The following is a 21747-nucleotide window of genomic DNA, read 5'->3' as shown; positions in this document are numbered from 1 at the left end:
GCTCAACCCTCGGCTAATGCTCGGGGGTAAGAGGCATTCTCCACAGATCACAGGTGTCTCCCAAAGGTGCCTAAGCCCCAACCAGGCCTTCTCTGAGTCCCTAGTTTTCTCCTGTGGAATCAGGCATTGACTGCTCATTCGCTTCCATTCTGCGCATGAATTCTCCAGTACATAGTCACCCTTTAAAAATCCTAAATCTATCCCACAGGCCAGAGTTGGAATCTTGCAGCTTACCCGGACCAATATAAATGAATGAAATTGGGAGAACATAAGGTCATAGGCAGTAACAGGACTTGTTAACCAAAAACTCCATGCTCTGTTTTAAAGGGGAAACTGTTTCCCAGCTCCAGGAGATTGTTGCGTTATAGGATGTGATCCCAGTGTTAGCCATTGTTCCGATTTTTCAAGAGCTATCCGAACTTGAATTTTCAAGTAAGGTTTCTGGACTATTAAAATCATGTGTGACCCAAAGAATATATGTTTGGAGGTAGAACAGAGTCATTAGCCTTCCATTTGGGACCTCTCCTTAGACCTGAGCAAGTCCTTCCCTGGTCCCGTTTCTTAGTTCTGCACTACTGACTTCTGGATATGTATTCTGTCCTCCCCCTTTGAAGAGCATTGCTTCTGTTTTCAAACTTACAGGCTCAGAATTCTTCTTTTAATTCCTGAAGGATAAACCAGGTTGATGACAGTTCCTTCAGGAATTCTTTGATTACTTCATATACCGAGATATGGTCCATTAGTGATGGACTTGCCATTGGTGGTTAGTGGGAATAGCCTGATACCACACAGGCTGAAGCTGGCATCACGGGTAGAATCTTGGTCCTACCCACCCATGTTTACTCGCACTTTCTCCTCACCACCCATCATTCCAACTCGGCCCCTGGAACAATGTTCTGAAAAATGTATGCACGTTCCAAGAAAGCAAGCATGCTGCCCTGTTGTTCAGAGTATGATTATCACACCACAGCTGACAGAAACCACAGCACTGAAAAAAAAACCCAAACCAACCTGGGTCAAAGAATTAGAGGGTATGAAGACATCTGTCCTCAATTCTCCCAATCCAGGTACCAATAAAGGATAGAAGGCAGCCCTTTTAATAATACCACAGGTCAGTGTGGTCCAATGCTTCTAGTACCTTCTCTTTTCCATTCTTCATTTCTTATAAAAAGGAACAAGTGAGGGAGGGGTTGGCTATTTAGATTTTTCTTGAGGGTTTAATCATTCATTGAACCGATATTTATCATATTTGTTATACATGGAACTTACAGTCTATTGAGTGATACATAATAAAAAAGACAAAAATTAAGATAATTATAGATCATAAAAAGTATAATCTCACAAATAACCGAAATAATGCACATAATCACAGAGGAAAACTCTTTCAGCACACAGTCATTTGTTACGTGTCCACACTCTCGACCTAAGTAGAAGGAGATAAGCAATGCCCCTTTCCGAGGTATTCGAGTCAGGAGGGGCTGTGTTTACTCTAAGTCCTGGGTAGGCGATGGAGGGGCTGCTCTGGTGGTCCACTTTGTGCCTTTACTGGGGATGTCAAACCTCACAGTGTAGACCTAGTGATGCCGGGACCCTCTTCTTCCCTGGTGAGTTCCTGGAGCAGCTCTGAGTTCTTAGAGGAAAGAATAACTCCAGGTATCAGCAGTAGTTACAAGGAGAATATAATTAGCCCATGTACAGTTAGACAGGTGACAATTTAGCAGGAAAACCTAGGTGTCATAGCTGGGAGCTGAATCAATGTTCCTGTTCAATCCCTTCAAGAAGATTATCTGCTGGCAAAGAATCCAAGTTTACACCTATCCTTTTCCTGCCCCCACTTTCAACCCTTTCCTATAGAGCAAGAGAACATTGGACAATCTGCTTGCTCACAAAAGTACTGAATAAAAAAGTTACCTAAGCAGAAAGCACAGGCTCAAGGAGAAAGCGCAGTTTAATATGTCAAAGCAGCAGGTGCTTTCCTGAACAGCCTCAGGTTTACTGCCTCAAAAATCATTGGGTAAGGACTGTCCTCAAACTGAACTTCTAGAAAGTTAATCAGAAGGCTAAGGGTGTGGCCTTGAAGTAACATGTTGTGAGTGAGTGAGTGTGTGTGTGTGTGTGTGTGTGTGTGTGTGTGTGTGTGTGAAGTGTAGCCCAGTCTGGTCCACTACCTTCCTTCCCAGAGTATGGATTTAGACATTTACAGGTAGTCTTTTGTTGTACTGACAAAAGACTAAGTTAAAAGGCCTCCAGATAATCATTATAATCAGTAGTTTTTATTTGTTCCCAGGTTTGGCAGGTAGGCAGGCAGGACCAGTAGTTTTTAAACATTTCTTCCACCTTGTCACTTTGGAGAAATGGTCCAGCTCCTACACATCTTTAGTCACTGTGACCTTAAAACTCACATTTTCCAGAACCCCTGGGGAAATGCTGGTATAATTGTGGGCACACTGTCTCTACCCCCATGACTATCCTACCCACTTCCAACCACCAGCTGACCTTCTCTGCCAGGTAACAAAGCGTTTCCCTAGGGCTTTCTCACAATTATAGGAAAGTTTGTGATTCCTAAACTGAGTAAAGCTAAGTACACTGCACCTCTTTGTTTAAGTAAAACTTCTTTTTGTCTGAGCCTGTGTATCTCACACCAGCCCAGTAGTACAGGACCCTCCTATGACATTTATGGGAGAGTTCACATGTGACATCACTTCCATGCAGGTGGAGGGCCCAGCACATAGGAAAATGTCAATAAATATGTACTTAACAGATGACAGTTAAGTAAAATACCTGATTGAACACTTTTAAGGTCAAAGTCTAGTCCACGACATTATAGTCCTTTTATGTGGTTGTATTTGTCATGTCCAAAGGGAATTGTCAATGTGAACTTAAGCATCAGAATATAGATGAAAATATAAAATAAAATGCTTAAATGAATACCAGCCCCAAATAACAATGACCTTTGGGTGTACATCTCGTATCTATTGGCTGTTTTCCTGTAGATGACAGAGAATTATCTGTGATTTACTTCTATTTAGAAATACTTAATTTCTGGCATTGACAAGACCTCTTTTTGGAAGAGATTTTTCAAATACATTTATCAGATGAGCTTCTCTAAAACAGTTTTTAGAATCACAGGGAGTAACTGTTTAGAATGTAGTCTCCTAATTAACTATCTTCTCCAAATCTAATCTTCAAGGAGCTAGGAATCTACATTTCTAACCCTTCTTGTGAGAAGTTTTAGAACCACTGCACAAAAACCTTGAGGTTAAGGAAAGATTATTTCTAAGAAACAATAATAGAACTATGGATATATATGGACATCTATCTATCTATCTTTCGAGAGAGAGAGACAGACAGACAGGCAATGGGGTAATAAAAGTTTGGGAAACATAAGTACCTTAAAGGTTACAAATTGGCACTGTAATCATTAAAATAAAATCCACAAGAATCCATAGGATGCTCAAGTTGGTTACCACACTTTTTCCCACCCCCAGCACTCACACACAGACCTTCTCTCCAAAAGGCAGAACCTAAACTTCTTTCTGAGACCCTGATAAAACTGAACATTACCTGATTTGTGATTTTTGCTACACTGGTGAACTGGGTGGGGGGTGAGGGGGGGCAAACTCCTACACCTAGATGTCGCCCCAGTTATTAAAAAGTTCCAAAGTTGGATTTGACTCAAAGATCTATTGGGATCTCAGACATTCCTATTAGCACAATAAGAAAATGTTGAGTCTTTTAGAGAAGGTAGAGAGCCTCATAAAGCTGTTCGATACTTGGAGGGTCCTGAAGACCCAGTCTGGAGTGCAGCTGGTCTCTAGGGAGATGAATAGGTCCGCACAAGGGCAAAGCACTAACAGAAGGGCCTGGCCTTGGCTTTGCTTCCTTGGTACATGGGAGCAGCAGCTGCTGAGTGTCCATAAACTTGGCTGGAACTCAAAATCGGAGCTAATAACACTCTGTACCCTCAGCTGAGCATCAGCCAAGCCTAGGCATTTCCCACCCAAGTGGGAAGATCAGAGCCAGGGAGAATTAGGGGTAGTACTAGTCTAGAATGTGAATCTTTCTTCCCTTTGTCATATCTATCAACACATGATTTTTATCTTTCAATACCTCATTTTCCTTATTTGCAGTGTGATGTAAAGTCCTGAAAGAGATAGAGGTTGGGGCTGGTGGGCCCACAAATCCCCCATGGGTTTGAGCTAGTTGCTACTACCCCTCACGCAATACTCTACCTCTTGGGAACAAATGATAAAAACCTTACATTTATTACAATATGAAACCAACACTCAAGCTAAATCAGCAAAAAAACCAAAAACAAAACGAGTCCTGCAAGCTTGATTTTTTTAAAATATTAAGACATAGGGAGTCTTTTTATATGAGCATAATCCTGCTGAATTTATGAAGACCAACGGGAAATTAAGAGGAACTTGCAACACATGGGGAAGTACCCTTGGGTTATTTTCACACATTTTCAATGGACGTTCATCTCTATAGACCGCTTAATCAAGTCAGCCACAAGAAAAACAAGACATAATTCTCTTTATCAAATTCCTTCCCCTGTTCTGATTCTACATGGAAAATATATTCTCCTTTGGGAGTGGAAGTAGGAAACCTGCGCTTTCAGGGGAATACAATCATTTGGAAAGGATATATTCTGCCATAAAAAATCTGTGTTTGCATTTCTGGAGTAAAAATAACTACAGAATAGATAGATACCTACGAATGTTACAGAAATAAATATGTATATTTGCACTTATGTGTAAGTCTGTATTTTTTTTCCCCTTAACCCCTACTTGATCCACATAACAAATAACAAGTCTCATTGCCTTATTTCAGAGGATAATCTTGTTCGAAGCTAGAAGCAACCTTACCGTTCAATCTGTGTGTTTTACAGATGCAAAATGAAGCCTAGAAGCTTCAAAGGGATTTCAGCAAGGCCACAGGCCTTCGAAGTCACACTAGAAGGAAGAAGAAAACCCCAGCTCCCTGACTTCTGGACCAGCACTGCTTCCAAAGGACCATGGAGCCTTTATGCTCTGAGTCTCCGCTGAGATCCCATACAGCTCAGTTCAAGAAGTATAAAGAGTACATTTATTGCTCCATCTGTAACACGGCCTGGATAAGTTAGACATACCAACAGTGTGACAAAGTTAGAAGAAAAACTGCCCTGCTGCTGCTTTTGGAAATGGCACCACTCCCAAGTCATCCAGTCCTGACAAAGCTGCTGCTGCTGAAAATCTGTATCTGCAGGAGCTAAGCAAAAATCAATGATTTCGGGTTTTATGGTCATTTGACATTTCTGGGAGCTCTTGGCAAACTTCATTCAATTCTGCACAAGAAGAGTTTATTAAGCATGATAGCAGAGATGGCCAGAGCCCTGCCCACCGTCCTTCAGCCCTCACTGTTTTCTTAGAAAGTCACTCCCTGCCTGAGGGTTTTCTGAGGTGCATGAGAGCACTGGCTGCACGCAGGGCTGGCCAAAGCGCCCAGGAATTGATGCCCCTTGCAGTAAATCTTGCAGCTACCATAGCATGAATCCTGCAACTTCCTCACTCCTTATGGAAACCCTGAGGCATATTCCAGGCAACCTTCCAGAAGTTTCCAACCGCACTGAGCCCCAGGTCTCCACAATGGCACCTGCTCTTCAGTGCAACCTCTATTAGCTTCTCTCCTTTGCCATTTCCCTGCTCTCTACAGGTACTTTCAAATTCCTTGCACTCCAATTTTTGTCTTTGAGTCTGTTTCTGGAGGAAACCAACCTGAGATAAGCATATATTCTGTACAAATTATTTTTCTATAATAGATATGTAAAAAAGATATCCTCCTCGCCTGCCAAAGGTTGAAGCCAGAGGGCAGTAAGACTTCTGCGTACATAACCCCACAGGAAAGACAGAAAAAAACAGTACTTTGGGAGGAAACTAGAAAGATATACACAATAAAAGTCTGTTCACTAATAAAATATCTGCCCAATGAAAAGTGGAATTTGCCATTGAGAACTTGGCATGGAATTCTCTATAGCACGAAGGGGTCACAGCCAAAGTCGTGACATTACACACATCGAATCAACCGAAGTCCTGAGTTCACTTGGAAACAGGTGTCAGAGAACTTGCCTTTGCTCATACAGTGCAAGCTTGAAGGATCAGTCCAAAAGGAAAACATTGATATAACCCAGCCTGTTTTTTTGTGGCCGGGGGGGCGGCACATAAACTCCCAGACTGGTTGAACAAGATTCATTGGCTATCTTGCATCTTGGTTTGAAGGTCAAAACGATTTGTCTTTTTACTCAGTTCTGTCCAAACAGACTAATTTCTGTAGAAAGCAAATAAATTAAACAGTTGAATTTTGTGTATGTCATTAGGTTGACAGGTCAGTCATTTGAGTTTTCACTTGAGCTAGCGGCTGTGCCAAAGTCAGCCGAATGTTCACAGGTCAGAGACAGCGGCTATGTAGATTTCTATAAATAAAGCTCCTTCGGCTCAAGACACTTATAGAACAAAAATGACAGAACAGAGAAAGTTAAATAAAAATATATTTAAAAAAACCCTTGAGGGCATTCTTGAGCTGATAAAATGCTGGCTTTGTCGTGTGCATGCTTCTAGCGGGGTTGTCATGTGAGCTAATGAGTGGTGATCTACCTGCCGTGTGATAGGCTCCTTAAAAATGCTATTTAATCCTCAAAACAACCTAGTGAAGCAGGTATTATTATTATTATTATTATTACCCCTTAGTAGATGAGAAAACTGAAACTTGGAGATGTTCAGTAATTTGCTGAAGGTGACACAGATGTTTTGTCAAACCCTCAAATCCTAACCTTTCCCCAAAATACCATGCTGTCTTCCTTTGGAGCTGAAAAGAAAGACACCAAATTTCAGCCTCAAAGTGTTTGGCTTAGGAGATGCTAAAGACACATTTCAACAACTGTTAGGTGAGAGGAACTTATACTTTAGTAACATACAGTTGAAATTCTTCATGAAATAACATGTAGTTCCTGGGAAAATGAATGTTTAAAATGCCCCCATCCTTTTTTTTGTTGGCTAACCAAGCTTTTGTCTATTATCAAAAGAAAATTAATTCCTAAGTTATCTAAATTCCATGTGTATATACAAAATTAATATTCATCTCCAGAAAATCTGAAGATTTTTTTTTTCCTCAAGGAAAAGCTGCAGGATTTAATGTTAAGTGATTGGCATCCTTTGGGAAGGATGTTGAACACGTTTGATTTCTGAAAAGGATGAACAACCCACAGAGAAATGACAGCAGACAATGTGGAAAAAATTGCCGAAATTAACTCAATTTTAATTGGGCAGATTTAATAAAATTACCTTCATCAAATCTCTTTTAAAAATTATTTAGCTCTCTATTCTTTAAGTCTTAACCTCTAATTTGGAATAAAGTTTTTCTACTTCATATGTATTCTCTGCCCTAGTTTGCATCCCCCCACCCCCCAAACTGGATCTCAAGACAGTGATGTCAGTGCAAGCAAAGTAGTTGTGAGATGATCTCAGGAAGCAGTAGAGGAATTGGGGAAGGGAACAAGGAAGGAAGAAGGGGGAGGAAGTTGGGGGAGGGAGCCAGCCGGGTGGGGGGGGGAATGGGAGGGAGTGGGGAGATGAAAGCCAGGAAAGGGAGGAAAGCCAATTAAGGTACATTAATAGGTAGGTTATTACTACAGGCAAGGCATTTTTACCTTGATGGGGACCTCTCAAAGACTATATCAAACTCCTTTCAAAATGGTCCCACTGAGGACAGTTTATCCACCCTCACTCCTTCTTCATGGGTCAAGGGTAAGTGGGAGTAACTTGGCAATCATGGCATCCTCAGCTTGTTAGGTATAACATATGTCTACGGGCAGAAAATGGCCTCATCTAGAGGACAGACAACAGAGAAACTGTGTGATGTTCAGAACTGTATGCTAGTGCCCTTGGGATGGATCAAGGGCAAATGGGCAGGGCACTGCCAGCATCTGCTAAGCTGGGTCTATTGGTGTGGAGGTACAATTGGCTTTATTTAGTTCTCAAACTTGACTGTACATAAGAATGACCTGAAAAACTGAGAAAAATGCGTATCTTTCACCTCCCCCCCCATTCTAATTAAGATCAGTGGCTGCGTTCAGGAATCTGAATTTTAACTAGCACTCCAATCATTTCAAAGCAGGTGGTCCTCAGGCTACACTGTGAAGATACTGTGCTAGTGAAGCCATCCCATGTGGGCTAACCATTGTCTTGGAGAGAAAAATCTCTTACTTGACTTTAGATGGACTTTACTTTCCTATGTTCCATTTTTTCAAATATAAGCTATTGTTCATAAAGAGAATATAATGAATGTGTGGATGGGTTAGCGCTTTGTAGGTCTAATTCTGGAAAAATCACTTTAAATGTGGTTACTCTAAGTGACCATGGATCAGAGCAAAATGATCAGACACCCTTACCCTAGAGTGATCATACTTTTCCAACACATGGTGTGATGAGCAGGTGTGAACGTGTGAGGAAAACTGTTCTTGTATAAACATTATTTCCAAATGCTTATAGCTTCTGCTTTTGAGATTATTCAGCTGGGAATAACTAATTCAATTTGCTATTGATTATGACAGGGTCAGAAGTTACAGGTTTGCTTGCTAACTCAGTCAATAGCCAGCTGTGTGATCTCAGACAAGTCACTTAACCACTCTGAATCTCAGTTATCTTTTCTGAAACAAGAGACATTTGCATAAGTGATCTAAATCCCTGTTTAGCACTAAGAGTTTATATGTTTATCATTAACTGTGCGGAGAGTTGTTTTAGGTGGTGGTGCACGGCGTGGGTGGGGAGGGGGGAAGTGGGGCATATATTTACTTCACTGATTAAACATGCACCAAAAGAGCTTGAGGACCATGGGAAGACACTCTGGCCAGAGCTGCCAGTTGAGTAGAAAAAGCCAGTTCCATCAAGATGTATAGAAAAGAGTTTTAAAACTGAAAATAAGATCATTATTTTACATAATGAACAATTTCATATATCATCCTATAGCCAGAGAGAAGAAATTCAGAGTACTCAAATATATTCTCTTAAACAAGACCAATAATTAAAGCATGATTATAATTATTTATATAATGCTCCCTAAAGCTTGGTGTTCGTGAAATCCACATAGTATATGTTGTAAAAAATAATCAGTTGTTAGGAAGAGCCACTCTCACTATTGTTTCAATTAATTCCACCCTGAGAAATGATGTGAGACTCGGACTTTTTGTGAATATAAGGGGTTTTCAAATTACAGAAGTAGTAATCAGTTTCTATCTTTGTATAAAGAATTCTGTACTTTATACTACATGCATCAATAACTTAGCACAATCTTAAAAAGCAGTTATTTAATTTTTCCTGATGGAAAAAGTACGTAGGTTCCATGCAAAAAATATACCTTTAACGCCAACGCCCAGAAATGAACACTGATTTTTATGCATACCCCTTTGTTTTCTGGCCATATAACTGTATAGACACCCACACATATTTCCAAAAGGGCATGGTATTTTGCATCTGGACTACAGATTTGAACAGAGAGATTATGTGGCTGGAAGTTCACTGCCTAGGGTCATGACCCTACCATACCTGGCATGTCTGAGTAGTTGCTGAGGTTGATGGTCCCCCCAAAATAATTTCCCTGAATTAATCTGCATGCATAAAACAGAAGACCAATTAGGATCAAAGAGACAGGTATGTCCGCGTAGGTATTGGCCCTTCCACAAGTACACGGATTCATGTATGAGTTCTGAAAACAGAAGGGCTGTAGCCCAAAACGTAAGACCTAGCAGCACCCCACTAATGCTCTGGTGATGAAGTGAGACGGTGAGTTTGAGAGCAGGGCTCCTTCTCAGCCTCAGTGTAGAGAACAGCAGCTCTGATGGCCAGCATTCCCCAGTGTGAACAGTGTTAACAACGGCAGGGTGAGGCACCTTTATGAGGCTCCTTTGCTTAAGAAAATGAATATGCATTGGCTGGACTGGATGTAAATTCTCTAGTTCTCTGGGTAACAAGAGCAGGAAGCCTGCTTTGTGAGCACAGCTGGTAATTTCGGGCTTACCCAGGAAGACTGGGGCTACTGGAATCTGCTGTGACCAGCTGTGAGCACCAGACAGTGAGATTTTTGGTTCTTACTGATAATGTCCCTCTCATCGACACTCACAGTCTGGAGAAGCCCAGTAGACTCTGATTATATACTGTTTTGAACCCATCCCCCTTTCACCCATTTCCTTATCTACTCTGAATGTTTCTTCATGGCATTAAATACTTTTCTATAATATCATTTTTATGGATGCAGTGTTATCCTTTTTGAATGGACAAGAACTTTTAAATCCCCCTGTAAGTTTAACAGTAGGGGCTTTCCTTTTTCACCATTCACAATTTTAATAGTAAATCATCTTGCAGCAAAATCTGTCACATCCATGATTACTTCGGCAGCATAGATGAAGAGTGTGCTTTTGCGGGTCCCAAGGGGAATACAAAATCTTAAAGCTTTGGTGCACAGTGCCAAGCCACTCTCCCTACAGACTGCTATTTTATACTTCCTGCTCCTGTAAGTGAGCATTCCTATAAATTATATTTTTATGTGCTGTGAGATAGGATCATCTCACACTCTGCCTAAGCCAAACCACTGTAAATCAGGGACCCTCTGTAGTATTCTTCAAGCTCTGAAAGAATAGCAGATTGTAGAAAGGGAAATTCACATTTCAACATTACTGTATGTTTGGAATTCTGGCCTCTGAACTTATCAGACGGCACTAACGAGGTTAGTTCTCCACTGTAGAAAGTTCACTTCTTCTGTGTGACTAGGAGACCAATCATTATGCCTACATCGATGCAGTGGAAGGGACAGAAGGTAAATTTATGTTAAATTAAAATCCCAACTTTAACACCCAATGGCAGTGTGGCCTTGAGCAACTCTGTTAACTTCTCTGGACCTCGGTGTCTTCATTTGAAATTTAAAAATGTGAAGACCTACTCCTATTGCGTAGGGTCGATATTATTCTATTGATACTGATAGCCTATTGATAGTACTCCAGTTCCATAATAGAACACCATACAAATGTCAAATATGGTGTATTTAATGGTGTCATACCAGTATTTTCAGATTTAAAAAAATGAAATCTGGGTCACTTAGATTCTGAGATATATGCAGAGAGTTATGTATTTCATTAGAATGCGGATACGAGCAAAGTGGCTCTCATTCTGACCGTGTCCCTGCCCTGTTCAAAATCCTTCCATGGCATTTTATAGTTAGTAGCATTACCATTTTTAGATCACCAGTGAGAATGCACATCTTTTCTTACACATATTAGAGATTTGTATTTTCCTCCAGGGTCAGGTTGGGTATTTTATTAACTTTGCAAGGGCAGGTGAGTGATGGAGTAGAACCAGTAAGGAAAATAGGAGGAGGGTGTGGTGGGAATGATTTCAAAAGAGAGGACTTGAAGAGTCCCAGGCCCAGCTCCTAGTCCTTCCCTTGGAGTCCAACCATCTGATTCCCCCCCACCAAACCTTCGGTTCTCCTCTCTTGATCTTTTGTCCTTCAAGACCAGATCTAGTTTCTTAGTCCTAACTTCTCTTCCCCAGATGGTGGTTTATTTTAATGGGGCCCTTGATCCCCAAACATCCAACTTGAAGAAACTCAATGCTGAAGAACCGAGGAACCTCACTCAGTGGGAAGAGCGTCTGAGGACAAAGATGAGGGGTGATGGCAGTCGTGTCTTCTTTTTAAAATCAACACTGGCACTTTGATACTGTGAAAAATAATAGATACCTAAATGTTGGCATTGTCCTTTTGCTCCATGTGGCAAACGCTAGTCCAAGTGGGGGTTACATAAGAAAAGGCACAGGAAAGTACTTTATAACTTATATTTGTCATTGCAATTTAAAAGACTAACGGATTTTTCATTGCTTTGTTTGAAACCTTACCTAATAACATCTTAATATATATTCTAAAAACGTCATCCCCTTAAGGCCAGCAATGTTGCATATCTGGGGATTAAACTGCCATATTAAACTCTCTAAGGCTGAGGGTTTTGGTGTCTCTGTGTGTGTGTATGGTTAGTTTTATTTTTCATCTTTGTTGGTTTTGTATGTCTTTTATATTGGATAGGAGCTATTACTTTTGATTATTTTTATGCTACTATTTATTAATCACTTCCTACTCGGCAAGTACTTTCAGGTGCATTACCTCATTTATTTCTCAAATAAATGCCCAAGAGGAAGGTTGTTTGTTTTTTTTTTTTCATTTCACAGATGAAGCAGCTGAGGTCCAAAGAAGCTATCTGAGTCTACAGTATCAGTAAATGGAAGAGCTGAGATTCGAACCCACTGCCTTTGATAACAACTTATTTTCTGTTTGTACCCTACCTATGCCTAAGGATATGGTTTTTGGTACTTTCTCCTTGGCAATTCCCAGGTGTGACTTAAATACAAAAATCTTTGTTGCAATCTGAGTCTCAGGAACAAGGGGGGTCAGATCTCCTAAATCTTAGCTCCTGCAAGCAAATAGCAGAGAGCAAGGCTAAGACTCACTATTAAGTCCCAGGCACACAAAATAAGAGAGGCTTGGAAACAGCGCTCATCGTCCCAAAATAATAATGAGCAATGCCTTCACTTTTGGCTCCAGAGAAGAAAGACACTCAGAACCAGCAAGTTCTTGAAAAACTTCATGAGATTATTTATCTGCAGGCTGGCATTTATAACAATCACCTGGTAGATTCCAGCTGAGAAAAATGAGTTGTCAAAAACAGGCAATAAAAGTCTCAAGTACAAGCAACCATCAAAATGATAAAACTGTCACATCTGTACATATCAAGCAACAATTGCATTCATTATGTCCAAACTCCTAGTACTTAATATTGTCTGTCGAGGAAGCTAAGCTCCATTTAGAGTTTTGCTGTTAGCATGAATATATTTGAAAGAGATTTGACTGTTTGAGTTATTCATGATTTTACAGAGAATGCAATGTAACTGTCTTGAGAAGAATCCACTGGTATCTGGAAAGATTTGTCAAGAGGGATATCTCAGTCCCAAAATACCTCCATATTTTGAAAAAAAAAAAAAAAAACACTGGTACTGATTGAGGGGAGCTTGAGGGATCTTAGCACATGTCCTTATTTTTAGGGAAAAAATTATACTTCAGTCACCAATTTGAGTGTGTTTTCCCCTGAGGGAAATCCTCTTTTGCTGATCCTCAAGGGGGAGAAATGTCACTGAAATGACAGAAAGAAAAGGGGAGGAAAAGGAAGCAGGAAGACAGGAGAGGGGATCCAAAATATATTGAGAGAACAAGGGAGAGGAGGAGGCAAGGATGGAGGAAGGCAGGGTTAATTATAATATAAAGACAATCTCAGATAACTATTACAAATGCTTACAATTCACTAGATCCATGCTGAAAGTTCCAGGAGGAAATTAAACCCAAAGGGAAGGAGAGGAATAAAGGGAGGAATGGTGAGCAAAAAAAATGAGTATGTGGGTAAATTCAAAGGAAACATGACTGAAACATTAGCAAAAAAATATAAGGAAGATATAAAAATCAAGAATGACACCCAAGATCTCAAATTGGCTTAATATCATCACTGTTTAAGAAAAGCCAAGAGCAGGGCACCTGGGTGGCTCAGTGGGTTAAACCTCTGCCTTCGGCTCAGGTCATGATCTCAGGGTCTCTGCTCAGCAAGGAACCTGCTTCCCCCTCTTTCTCTCTGCCTGCTGCTCTGCCTGCTTGTGATCTCTCTCTCCCTCTGTCAAAAAAAAAAAAAAAAATCTTAAAAAAAAAAAGAAAAGCCAAGAGCTATTGGTTAATCTTATTGTTTGTTATGTTTATATATTTAAAAGAAGAGGAAGTTTTAAAAGAATAGAAGTGAGTGGGAGAAAGATGAATACCATATGATTTTACTTACATGTGCAATTTAAGAAACAAAACCGACGAACATAGGGAAAAAACCAACAATAACAGGCAAACCATAAGAGAGACTCTTAACTATAGAGAACAAACTGAGGGTTGCTGGAGGAAAGGTGGGCTAGGGATGGGTAAACGGATGACAGGAATTCAGAAGCGCATTTGCATTGAGCACTGGGCTTTGTAAGTCAGGAATCACGGCATTCTCCTCCTGAAACTAATATTACACTGTATGTTAACTAATAGGAATTAAAATAAAAACTTGAAACAAACAAAAAAGAAATAGAATCTGTAATTTACAACATAAAGGGGGGATTAAAACAAATGAAGTAATCTACTCTAGAAGGCAGGGAACAGGAAAAAAAAAAGAAAAAGGAATGAAAGTCCATATTTATAGCTTAATGCTGGAACACCTGATGTAGTCTCTTTTAAGTCAGTAATGAGGCGTGGATGTCTTTTACCTCTGCCTCCATCCAGCATTACATTGGAGGTCTTACGCAAAGTAAAAAGATAAGAAAAAGTCATAATCAGAAAAGAAGAAACAAATCTGCAACTAATTGCAGGTGATATAACTATCTGAACAAAAATGAATATACACATCCTAAAACAAAGAGTTTAACCAAGTTTCCTCAAGGAAACAGATATAAAAATAATAATATTGTTCTTAAACTGAAGTGAACAACTGGAAAATGTAATCATACCCTAGCAATTCCATTGTTAAGTGTCAGTCCAAGGGAAGGTCTTGCAAGGATCTGGAGACGGAAAAAAAAGAACCTTTTCCACAAAAGAAAGGTGCAAGAGTAAAATAGGTATTAAGAAAACAAAAAAGAACCAAGCAAACTGTCCCTCACTAGGTGTATTCACACAATGAGATAAAATGCAAATTTAAAAGGAATGGATTGCTGATCTGGGCAAATTTCAGAAACCTAATGCTGAATGAAAAGGCAAGTTGTGAAAGGAAAGTTCAATATGGTGTCATTTACATAAATGACATTTATGTCATTTATGTAAAATCTCCCTAAGATATTAATTATGAATATGTGGACATATAGGAAAAATATGAAAATATGGATGAGAATCGTGCAGGACAATAAAGTCTCCAACTTCACAGATACCTTTCCTTCTAGGTCCAGGACGGGAGGACTTCTGTCATATTTGTAATATTTTATTTTCCCTGAAAAAAATGCTTGAAGCATCTATGGCAAAATTTTAAGATTTGGTTTTGATGGTGGGTGCAGGAGTGTCTGTTATATTTTCTCTGTTTGAATTATTTTATAATTAAGAAGCAATAGTGAAAAGACATTCATTGATCAAATTAATATTTTAACCAAGTTATTCTTGACCACGTTTTTCGATATTCCTGTAACAATACTTGACATAATATCGGTAAACAGTAGGGTTTTTTTTGTTTCTTCCCCACACCCCCAACTGGATCTTACTCAAAGTTTTGTTGCCAATCTCAGAAGAAATATTTTAAAAATGTTTTCTTAATTAAAAAAAAAATTGGGGGGGCACCTGGGTGGCTCAGTATGTTAAACCTCTGCCTTGGGCTCAGGTCATAATCCCAGGGTCCTGGGATCAAGCCCCACGTCAGGCTCTCTGCTCAGTGGGGAGCCTGATTCCCACCCCCCTCTGCCTGTCTCTATGCCTACTTGTGATCTTGTCTGTCAAATAAATAATAAAAATTAAAATTAAAAAAAGTTGGAGGTGCCTGGGTGTTTCAGTCAGTTAAACATCCAACTCTTGATTTCAGCTTAGGTCACCATCTCAGGTTTCTAAGTTCAAGCTTGGCCTCAGGCTCCCCACTGGGTGTGGAATCTATTTAGGATTCTTTCTTTCCTTTTCCCTCTGCCCCTTCCCACCCATTTTTTTTCTTTTTTCACCTTTTGACCCCCTTCACCTATTTTTCCCACCCCACCAACTACTAATCTGTTCTATCTATGAACTTGGTTGATTTTTTTCCCTATAATTCCACATATAAGAGAGATCATACAGTATTTGTCTTCTCAGACTTATTTCCCTCAGCATAATGCCCTTAAGTTCCATCCATATTGTCATATATTGCAAGATTTCATTCCAATGGCTGAATAATATTGCATTGTGTGTCCACTCCACAATTTCCCTGTCCCTTCATCCATGGGTGGACACTTGGGTTTTTACCATACTGTGACTATTGTAAATAATGCTGCAACGAATATTGGGGTCCATACAACAGTGTTTAGCAGAAGAAACACAGCAAAATCATGAAAGCCACCTTGAAATGTACCTCCTCCCCTCTTAAGATCTACTTTGCTTTACTTCCTCTTTTTCCTTCTCCTGCCTGTTTCTGAGAAAAGTCACTCTTTTTTTAATGTTTTTATTTCAATTCCAGTTAGTTAACAGTGCAATATTAAGGAGTGCACCTGTGATGAGTACCAGGTGTTGTTAAGTGTTGAATCATAAATTATACACCTGATGTACCTTAAGCTTCCATGCAGAATAAGAACGACAATGCAACAAGAAAAAGAATAAACTATCTTTCCTTTCCCAGATTTTTTTGATTTATATTTATGTTTGTGCCAGGTTAAGGCAGAGAAAGACAGATTTATGTCTTTTTCTGCTTGCTCTACCAGTCAGCTCATCGTTCATCCGTTAGGGGACTGAAAATTTTCAGAGATACACCTTCCAGCAATAACTTAAACCTCTCACTTTGAGGTTTGGTTCTTGTTTGGTTCTTAGGAAAATTTAAAATAAAATTGCTACCAGGAGGATAAAGATAATGATAGATGACCTATTCTCTAATTTCCCCCAGTTTACTTTATAAATTTCTTTTTCTTACAACAAAAGAAAAAAGATTTTAACATTGCAAGACAGATATGGTGCCACAGCGTTCTTCCCTTTTCCCCATAAGCTGCATGAGACACCCTTTCCCTCATTAAACTTTCAATATGAACAATATGAGCCCACAATATACATAAGGTATAGTTATTGTCTGAATGGAGTTATTCTTGGCCTTAGAAGCAAGAATAAAGGAGTTAGAGTTTTAGGTGTAATAAGTTAAAGGGTCAAGTTAGAGTATGAAGAATATGCGTTTCTGTTGAGAAAGGAGTTCTTTGTTTACCCTTTTAGATTTAACATAGTTTGAGTCTTTAAGTATCCTGACTTACATTAACATCTCTCTCCCAAGTTAATGTCCTATTTCCACCTAATTTTCCAATACGAAGAGGTCCACAAATATCACCAGAAAATAAATCAAGTACTATTTGTTCATCTAAACTACCAAGGGATTTCTGTAAAGTGAAACTCAAAGATCAGCAAAACATATATTTGGCCTAAAATCAGAATGCTCAGTTACCCAACAGACTGTATAAATAGCTAAGGTTACTTCAAGAGGTAGAAAATAAAAATATTGTTGCACTGATTCATAGGAAGTGTTTAAACACATAGGTACTAAAGGTACCATTTTGCTAATATAATTAGCGGTTTACCTCAATTGTTGATTGTTTTCACATAGGTAATTAAGTGCATCAACATGCACGTTCCTCCCACACTCAGCCAAAAAGATCCCATAAGAATATGCTACAGCTGGTCTTGGATATCTTATTTTGAGACAACCTGGAGTAGCTAGCTTTTTCTGCTTTTGCATCAGATCATTCCAGACTTCCTAAAATTTCCTAAAAATGTTTTGTCTTCTCTATAGCAAACATTATAGAGAGGGAAGTATAGTGGGAAAGGGGTGTAATGAGTTTAACCAAGAAGATACTAGAGAACTGTTTGTTGGTACAAACTTGGAGCAACTCAACAAAATCATTCATGACCAAAAGAAACTGCACATTACGTAAGCTCTCAATACTCCACTAAAGAATATGCCCAGTGGAAATAGTCAATTCTAAAATTTCCTTTTCTTTATTTGGGCTGTAAGGCAAAAGTCCAACAAACATCATCTGTAAACCAACTGGCTTGTTGATTCCTGAAATATGATATTTATTTTAAAAACTGATCTAATTAAAATGCTGCATTCATAATTAATACATTCAAGTCACCACTGAAAATAAAAAGGATATAATAAAACAAAATTATTTTGTAACCCACAGATAAACCTTCTTGTTCTATGGCTTCCGATTCAAGGAACACTTTGCATAATTTATTCTTTACCAATATTTGTGCTATCAAAATTTGTCAAATAACTTTACAACATAACCCAAGTTCTCAGCCTCAAAACTACTATTATTCCAATTTGTCCCTAAAGGCAAGAAATACACATACCTCGACAAATATAAAACATGGGATGATGGAATAACTTCGTTGAGTGTTGTTTCCTACAGCCATTTCTTACACCATGTAGCAAGATGGCACCCTCTGCAACTGTCTCCAGGCTGCAAAAGAAATAAGTAACATGGTGTAAGAACCACGTGTTTAACAGTCCCTTGGGTCTTTATGTAAAAATATTAGCTGCCTTACAGATAAACAAGTTGTGGATAAACAATGCAAATAGCAATCTATAATACAGTCTAGACAGAGTAGTCATCATCCTAGGGAAAAGAAATATAAATACCAGCCATGAACAGTCTTAGAGTCTAAAGGACAGGGAGGAAGCTGCCCATGCACAAAGCTATGCCTACTCTATGGACAGAATTCGAATTGTTTGGAACTGCGTGGTGCTCTACCCCAGTAGACTGCCCTCATGTCACAAAAGGCAGTTTCTGCTACAACACATCTGTTGTCCATCCTACATGGATCTCCTTGGTTTGTGCCTGATTCTTTAATTTGCCTATTTCGTTTGTTTCTGCCCTTGCCTCTGCCTTTGGAGCTGACATTTAGTATTGAGGCACTAATCCTGGCTTCTTTCTCTGCCTACTCTACTCTGTGCCCTTGCTCCTTTGACTATACAGCTATTAACTATTTTGGATTAATACATCACTGATCCCTCTTGCTGAGTTCCCTCAGCCGTGTGTGTGTGTGTGTGTGTGTGTGTGTGTCCCAAACACAAAACACTGACACCATAATAAAATCTCTCATTTTACAAGAATGGAGTAGCTAGGCAACAGAGGATTATTTTAAGTATTTGTTAGAATATCTGTCTGACTTTGAACCAAAAAATTCCTGCATTAGATTTTTTTTAAAAGAAGAATAAAAATTAACCGAACAACCACGTAGAGGTTTTAGACTTTTATAAAACTTCCAAGGCCAGATGAAAAGAATTTTCCAATACACATTTTATTCTCTATCTAAAGTAGCACTTACTGGGTCTCCAGTATCTGATCTTGATAGTTACCATTTTTTGTCTGTTCTGTTCCCATGTCATCCTTCCTCGTAGTTGTTACCAGCTGTGATGTGAAGAGCGACACAGGGACTGCCAGTCCATGTAAATGGCCAACTGCTCTTTCCTTAAAAGTCATGAACTGATTGTTTTTTTTAATTAATTAATTTATTTGATAGAGACAGAGATCACAAGTAGGCAGAGAGGCAGGCAGAGAGGGAGGAAGGGAAGCAGACTCCCTGATGAGCATAGAGCCCGATGTGGGGCTCGATCCCAGGACCCTAAGATCATGACCTGAGCCGAAGGCAGAGGCTTAACCCACTGAGCCACCCAGGTGCCCCATGAACTGATGTTTTTAACTTATTTTTAGCTTTAAGTCCTCTTTACTTTTTCTAGAATGAAACTTCACATTTCCTTCTCTTTTTCAGATACAAGTTTCTCACTTGATTAAAGCTTTTTCTGATGAAACCTAACATTTATGTGTGGTATTAAGTCCACACCAATCACAGTATTTGTATTATTTAAGTTTTAGGCAACTTAATTTTTTCAATTAAAATTTGATATTATCAGTTACAAAATAATACCCATAATAAACCTATATCTCCATTTTATTTTGGGATTTAGGAAGAATTAATTTTTTTTATAATTAGAAAAGAATCCATATGTGAGGTACACATTGAGTTGCTCTGGCAACCACTCCTTTATGTTTTACCCTCACTTAACCCAAATATCTGAGAATTTACTTATCAGCATTTATGACTTAGAGTCCTTCTGTTTGCATCAACTAAATATGGTGCCATATATCGGAAAAGAAAATTAACGTTTAATCTCCTCAAAATAAGCATGGGCACCAGAACAAGAAAAAGCATCAGACACCTAGTATTTTAGATGGTTTCTCCAGATGATTAATAAAAAGTAGCAATGAAATGGAGAATACAAGACAAGCTTTGAGGTATCATACAAAATTCTCCTCTATCTTCACTCTTCTGGCCCAAAACACAACCTAGCTTTTTACATGCATACGGAGATTTTATACAAACACATATGATCATTAACTATATTGAGGCATACTTTATATATAATTCACCCATCTCAAGTATACAATTCAATGTTATTTTAGTTAATTTACCAAGCTGTGCAACTGTCAAAATAAAGCGATTTTAGCACTTTTTCTCACCCCAAAAAGAATCCTCTTCCTCACCATCAGCTCCCTGACCACCCTACCACTCCTCCAGCAAGTCAACCACTAATATACTTTCTGTCTCTATAGGTTTGCCTTTTCTGGATTCAAATAAATAGAATTATTCAATATGTAGTTTCTTGACCTGAATTCCTTGACTTAGCACAATGCTTTTGAGGTTGATTCATGGCATAGTACACGTATCAGTAATTTCCCCCTCTTTATTGCTTAATAGTATTCCATTGTATATCTCTAGCATCTTCACCCAATTGGTGGAAATGTAGATTGTTTCCAATTTTTGCTGAATCCAATATTAGGTAGTGTCCAATGTTGTGGGTCATGATGCTAAAAACGTCTGTGTGTAAGTCTTACGTAGCTATATGTTTTCATTTCTCATGGTTCGATATCAAGAGTATAATTGCTGGGTCATACACTAAATTATGTTAAAGTGAGCTGCAAAAGTGTTTTCCAAAGTGGTTGTGTCATTTTACATTGATACCAGCACCGTAGGAGAACTCCCATTTCTCCACATCCTAACATTTTTATTGCCCATCTCTTTTATTACAGTCACTCTAGTGGTTATGAGATGATATCTCATTGTGGTTTTCATTTCATAATAACAAATGATATTGAGCATCTTTTCATATGCTTATTAGTTATTCTTATATCTTCTTTTGTGAAGCATCTATTCAAATCTTTCAGTTTTTTTGATTGGCTTTTTTATCTTATTACTTTCAAGGTACAAGGGTTCTTTTATATTCTGAATACAAATCTCTTATCAGATATGTATTTCGTCTTTTGACTATTAATGTGTCTTGGCATAGAGTCATAGAGTCTTTGGTTTATTCTGCTTGGAGATTTCTCACTACTTGAATCTTTGGGTTTATGTTTTTTCCCAAGTTTCAGAAAATTTTCAGCTCTTATTCCTGGAATACTTTTCAACATGCTCTCTTATTTCCTGGGATTCCAATGACATGATATATCTTTTGTTTTAGTCCATCATGTCTCTGAGACTAATTTTTCCCCCCTTAGTCTCTTTTCTCTGTTTTTCATATTAGGTATTTTCTACTATACTATCTTCAAGTTCACGAATTCTTTCCTCTGTCAGTCTTCATTATGGCATTGAGCTACGTCCACCTACTGAGTTTTTTATTTCAGTTGTATTTTTTAACTCTAAAATTTCCATTTGCTTTTTCTTTACATTATCTATTTTTTTGCTGAGATTATTATTTCATTTGCTTTGGCATATTTATAATTGTTTATTGAAGAATTTTTATGATGACTGCTTAAAAATTCTTGTCAGTTAATTCTAGCATCTATGTCATCTGGGTATTGGTGTTTGTTGGTCTTATTTAATTTGAGATCTTCCCTGTTCTTGGTATGAAGAGTGATTTTGGATTGAAACCTTGGATTGTTACATTAGAAGCCTTAA

At 38.7% G+C, this 21747-nt stretch overlaps 1 protein-coding gene across 4 annotated transcripts in view; it reads right to left on the bottom strand.

The window, feature by feature from the left end:
• PLPPR1 (phospholipid phosphatase related 1) overlaps window positions 1-21747 on the bottom strand; it is a 306862-nt gene that overhangs the window by 90376 nt on the left and 194739 nt on the right. For all 4 annotated transcript variants that reach the window (XM_047701116.1, XM_047701115.1, XM_047701117.1 and 1 more), the window contains one exon: window positions 18142-18251. In XM_047701116.1, coding sequence (XP_047557072.1) covers window positions 18142-18204 — 63 coding nt within the window. In that variant the 5' untranslated portion in view covers window positions 18205-18251. The remainder of the gene's footprint in view (window positions 1-18141; window positions 18252-21747) is intronic.

Source organism: Lutra lutra, chromosome 13 (genome assembly GCF_902655055.1).
Source record: "Lutra lutra chromosome 13, mLutLut1.2, whole genome shotgun sequence".
In the NCBI taxonomy this organism is placed as follows: domain Eukaryota; kingdom Metazoa; phylum Chordata; class Mammalia; order Carnivora; family Mustelidae; genus Lutra; species Lutra lutra.
Note: the sequence above shows the minus strand (reverse complement) of the source record. Positions and strands in the feature narration are given on the sequence as shown.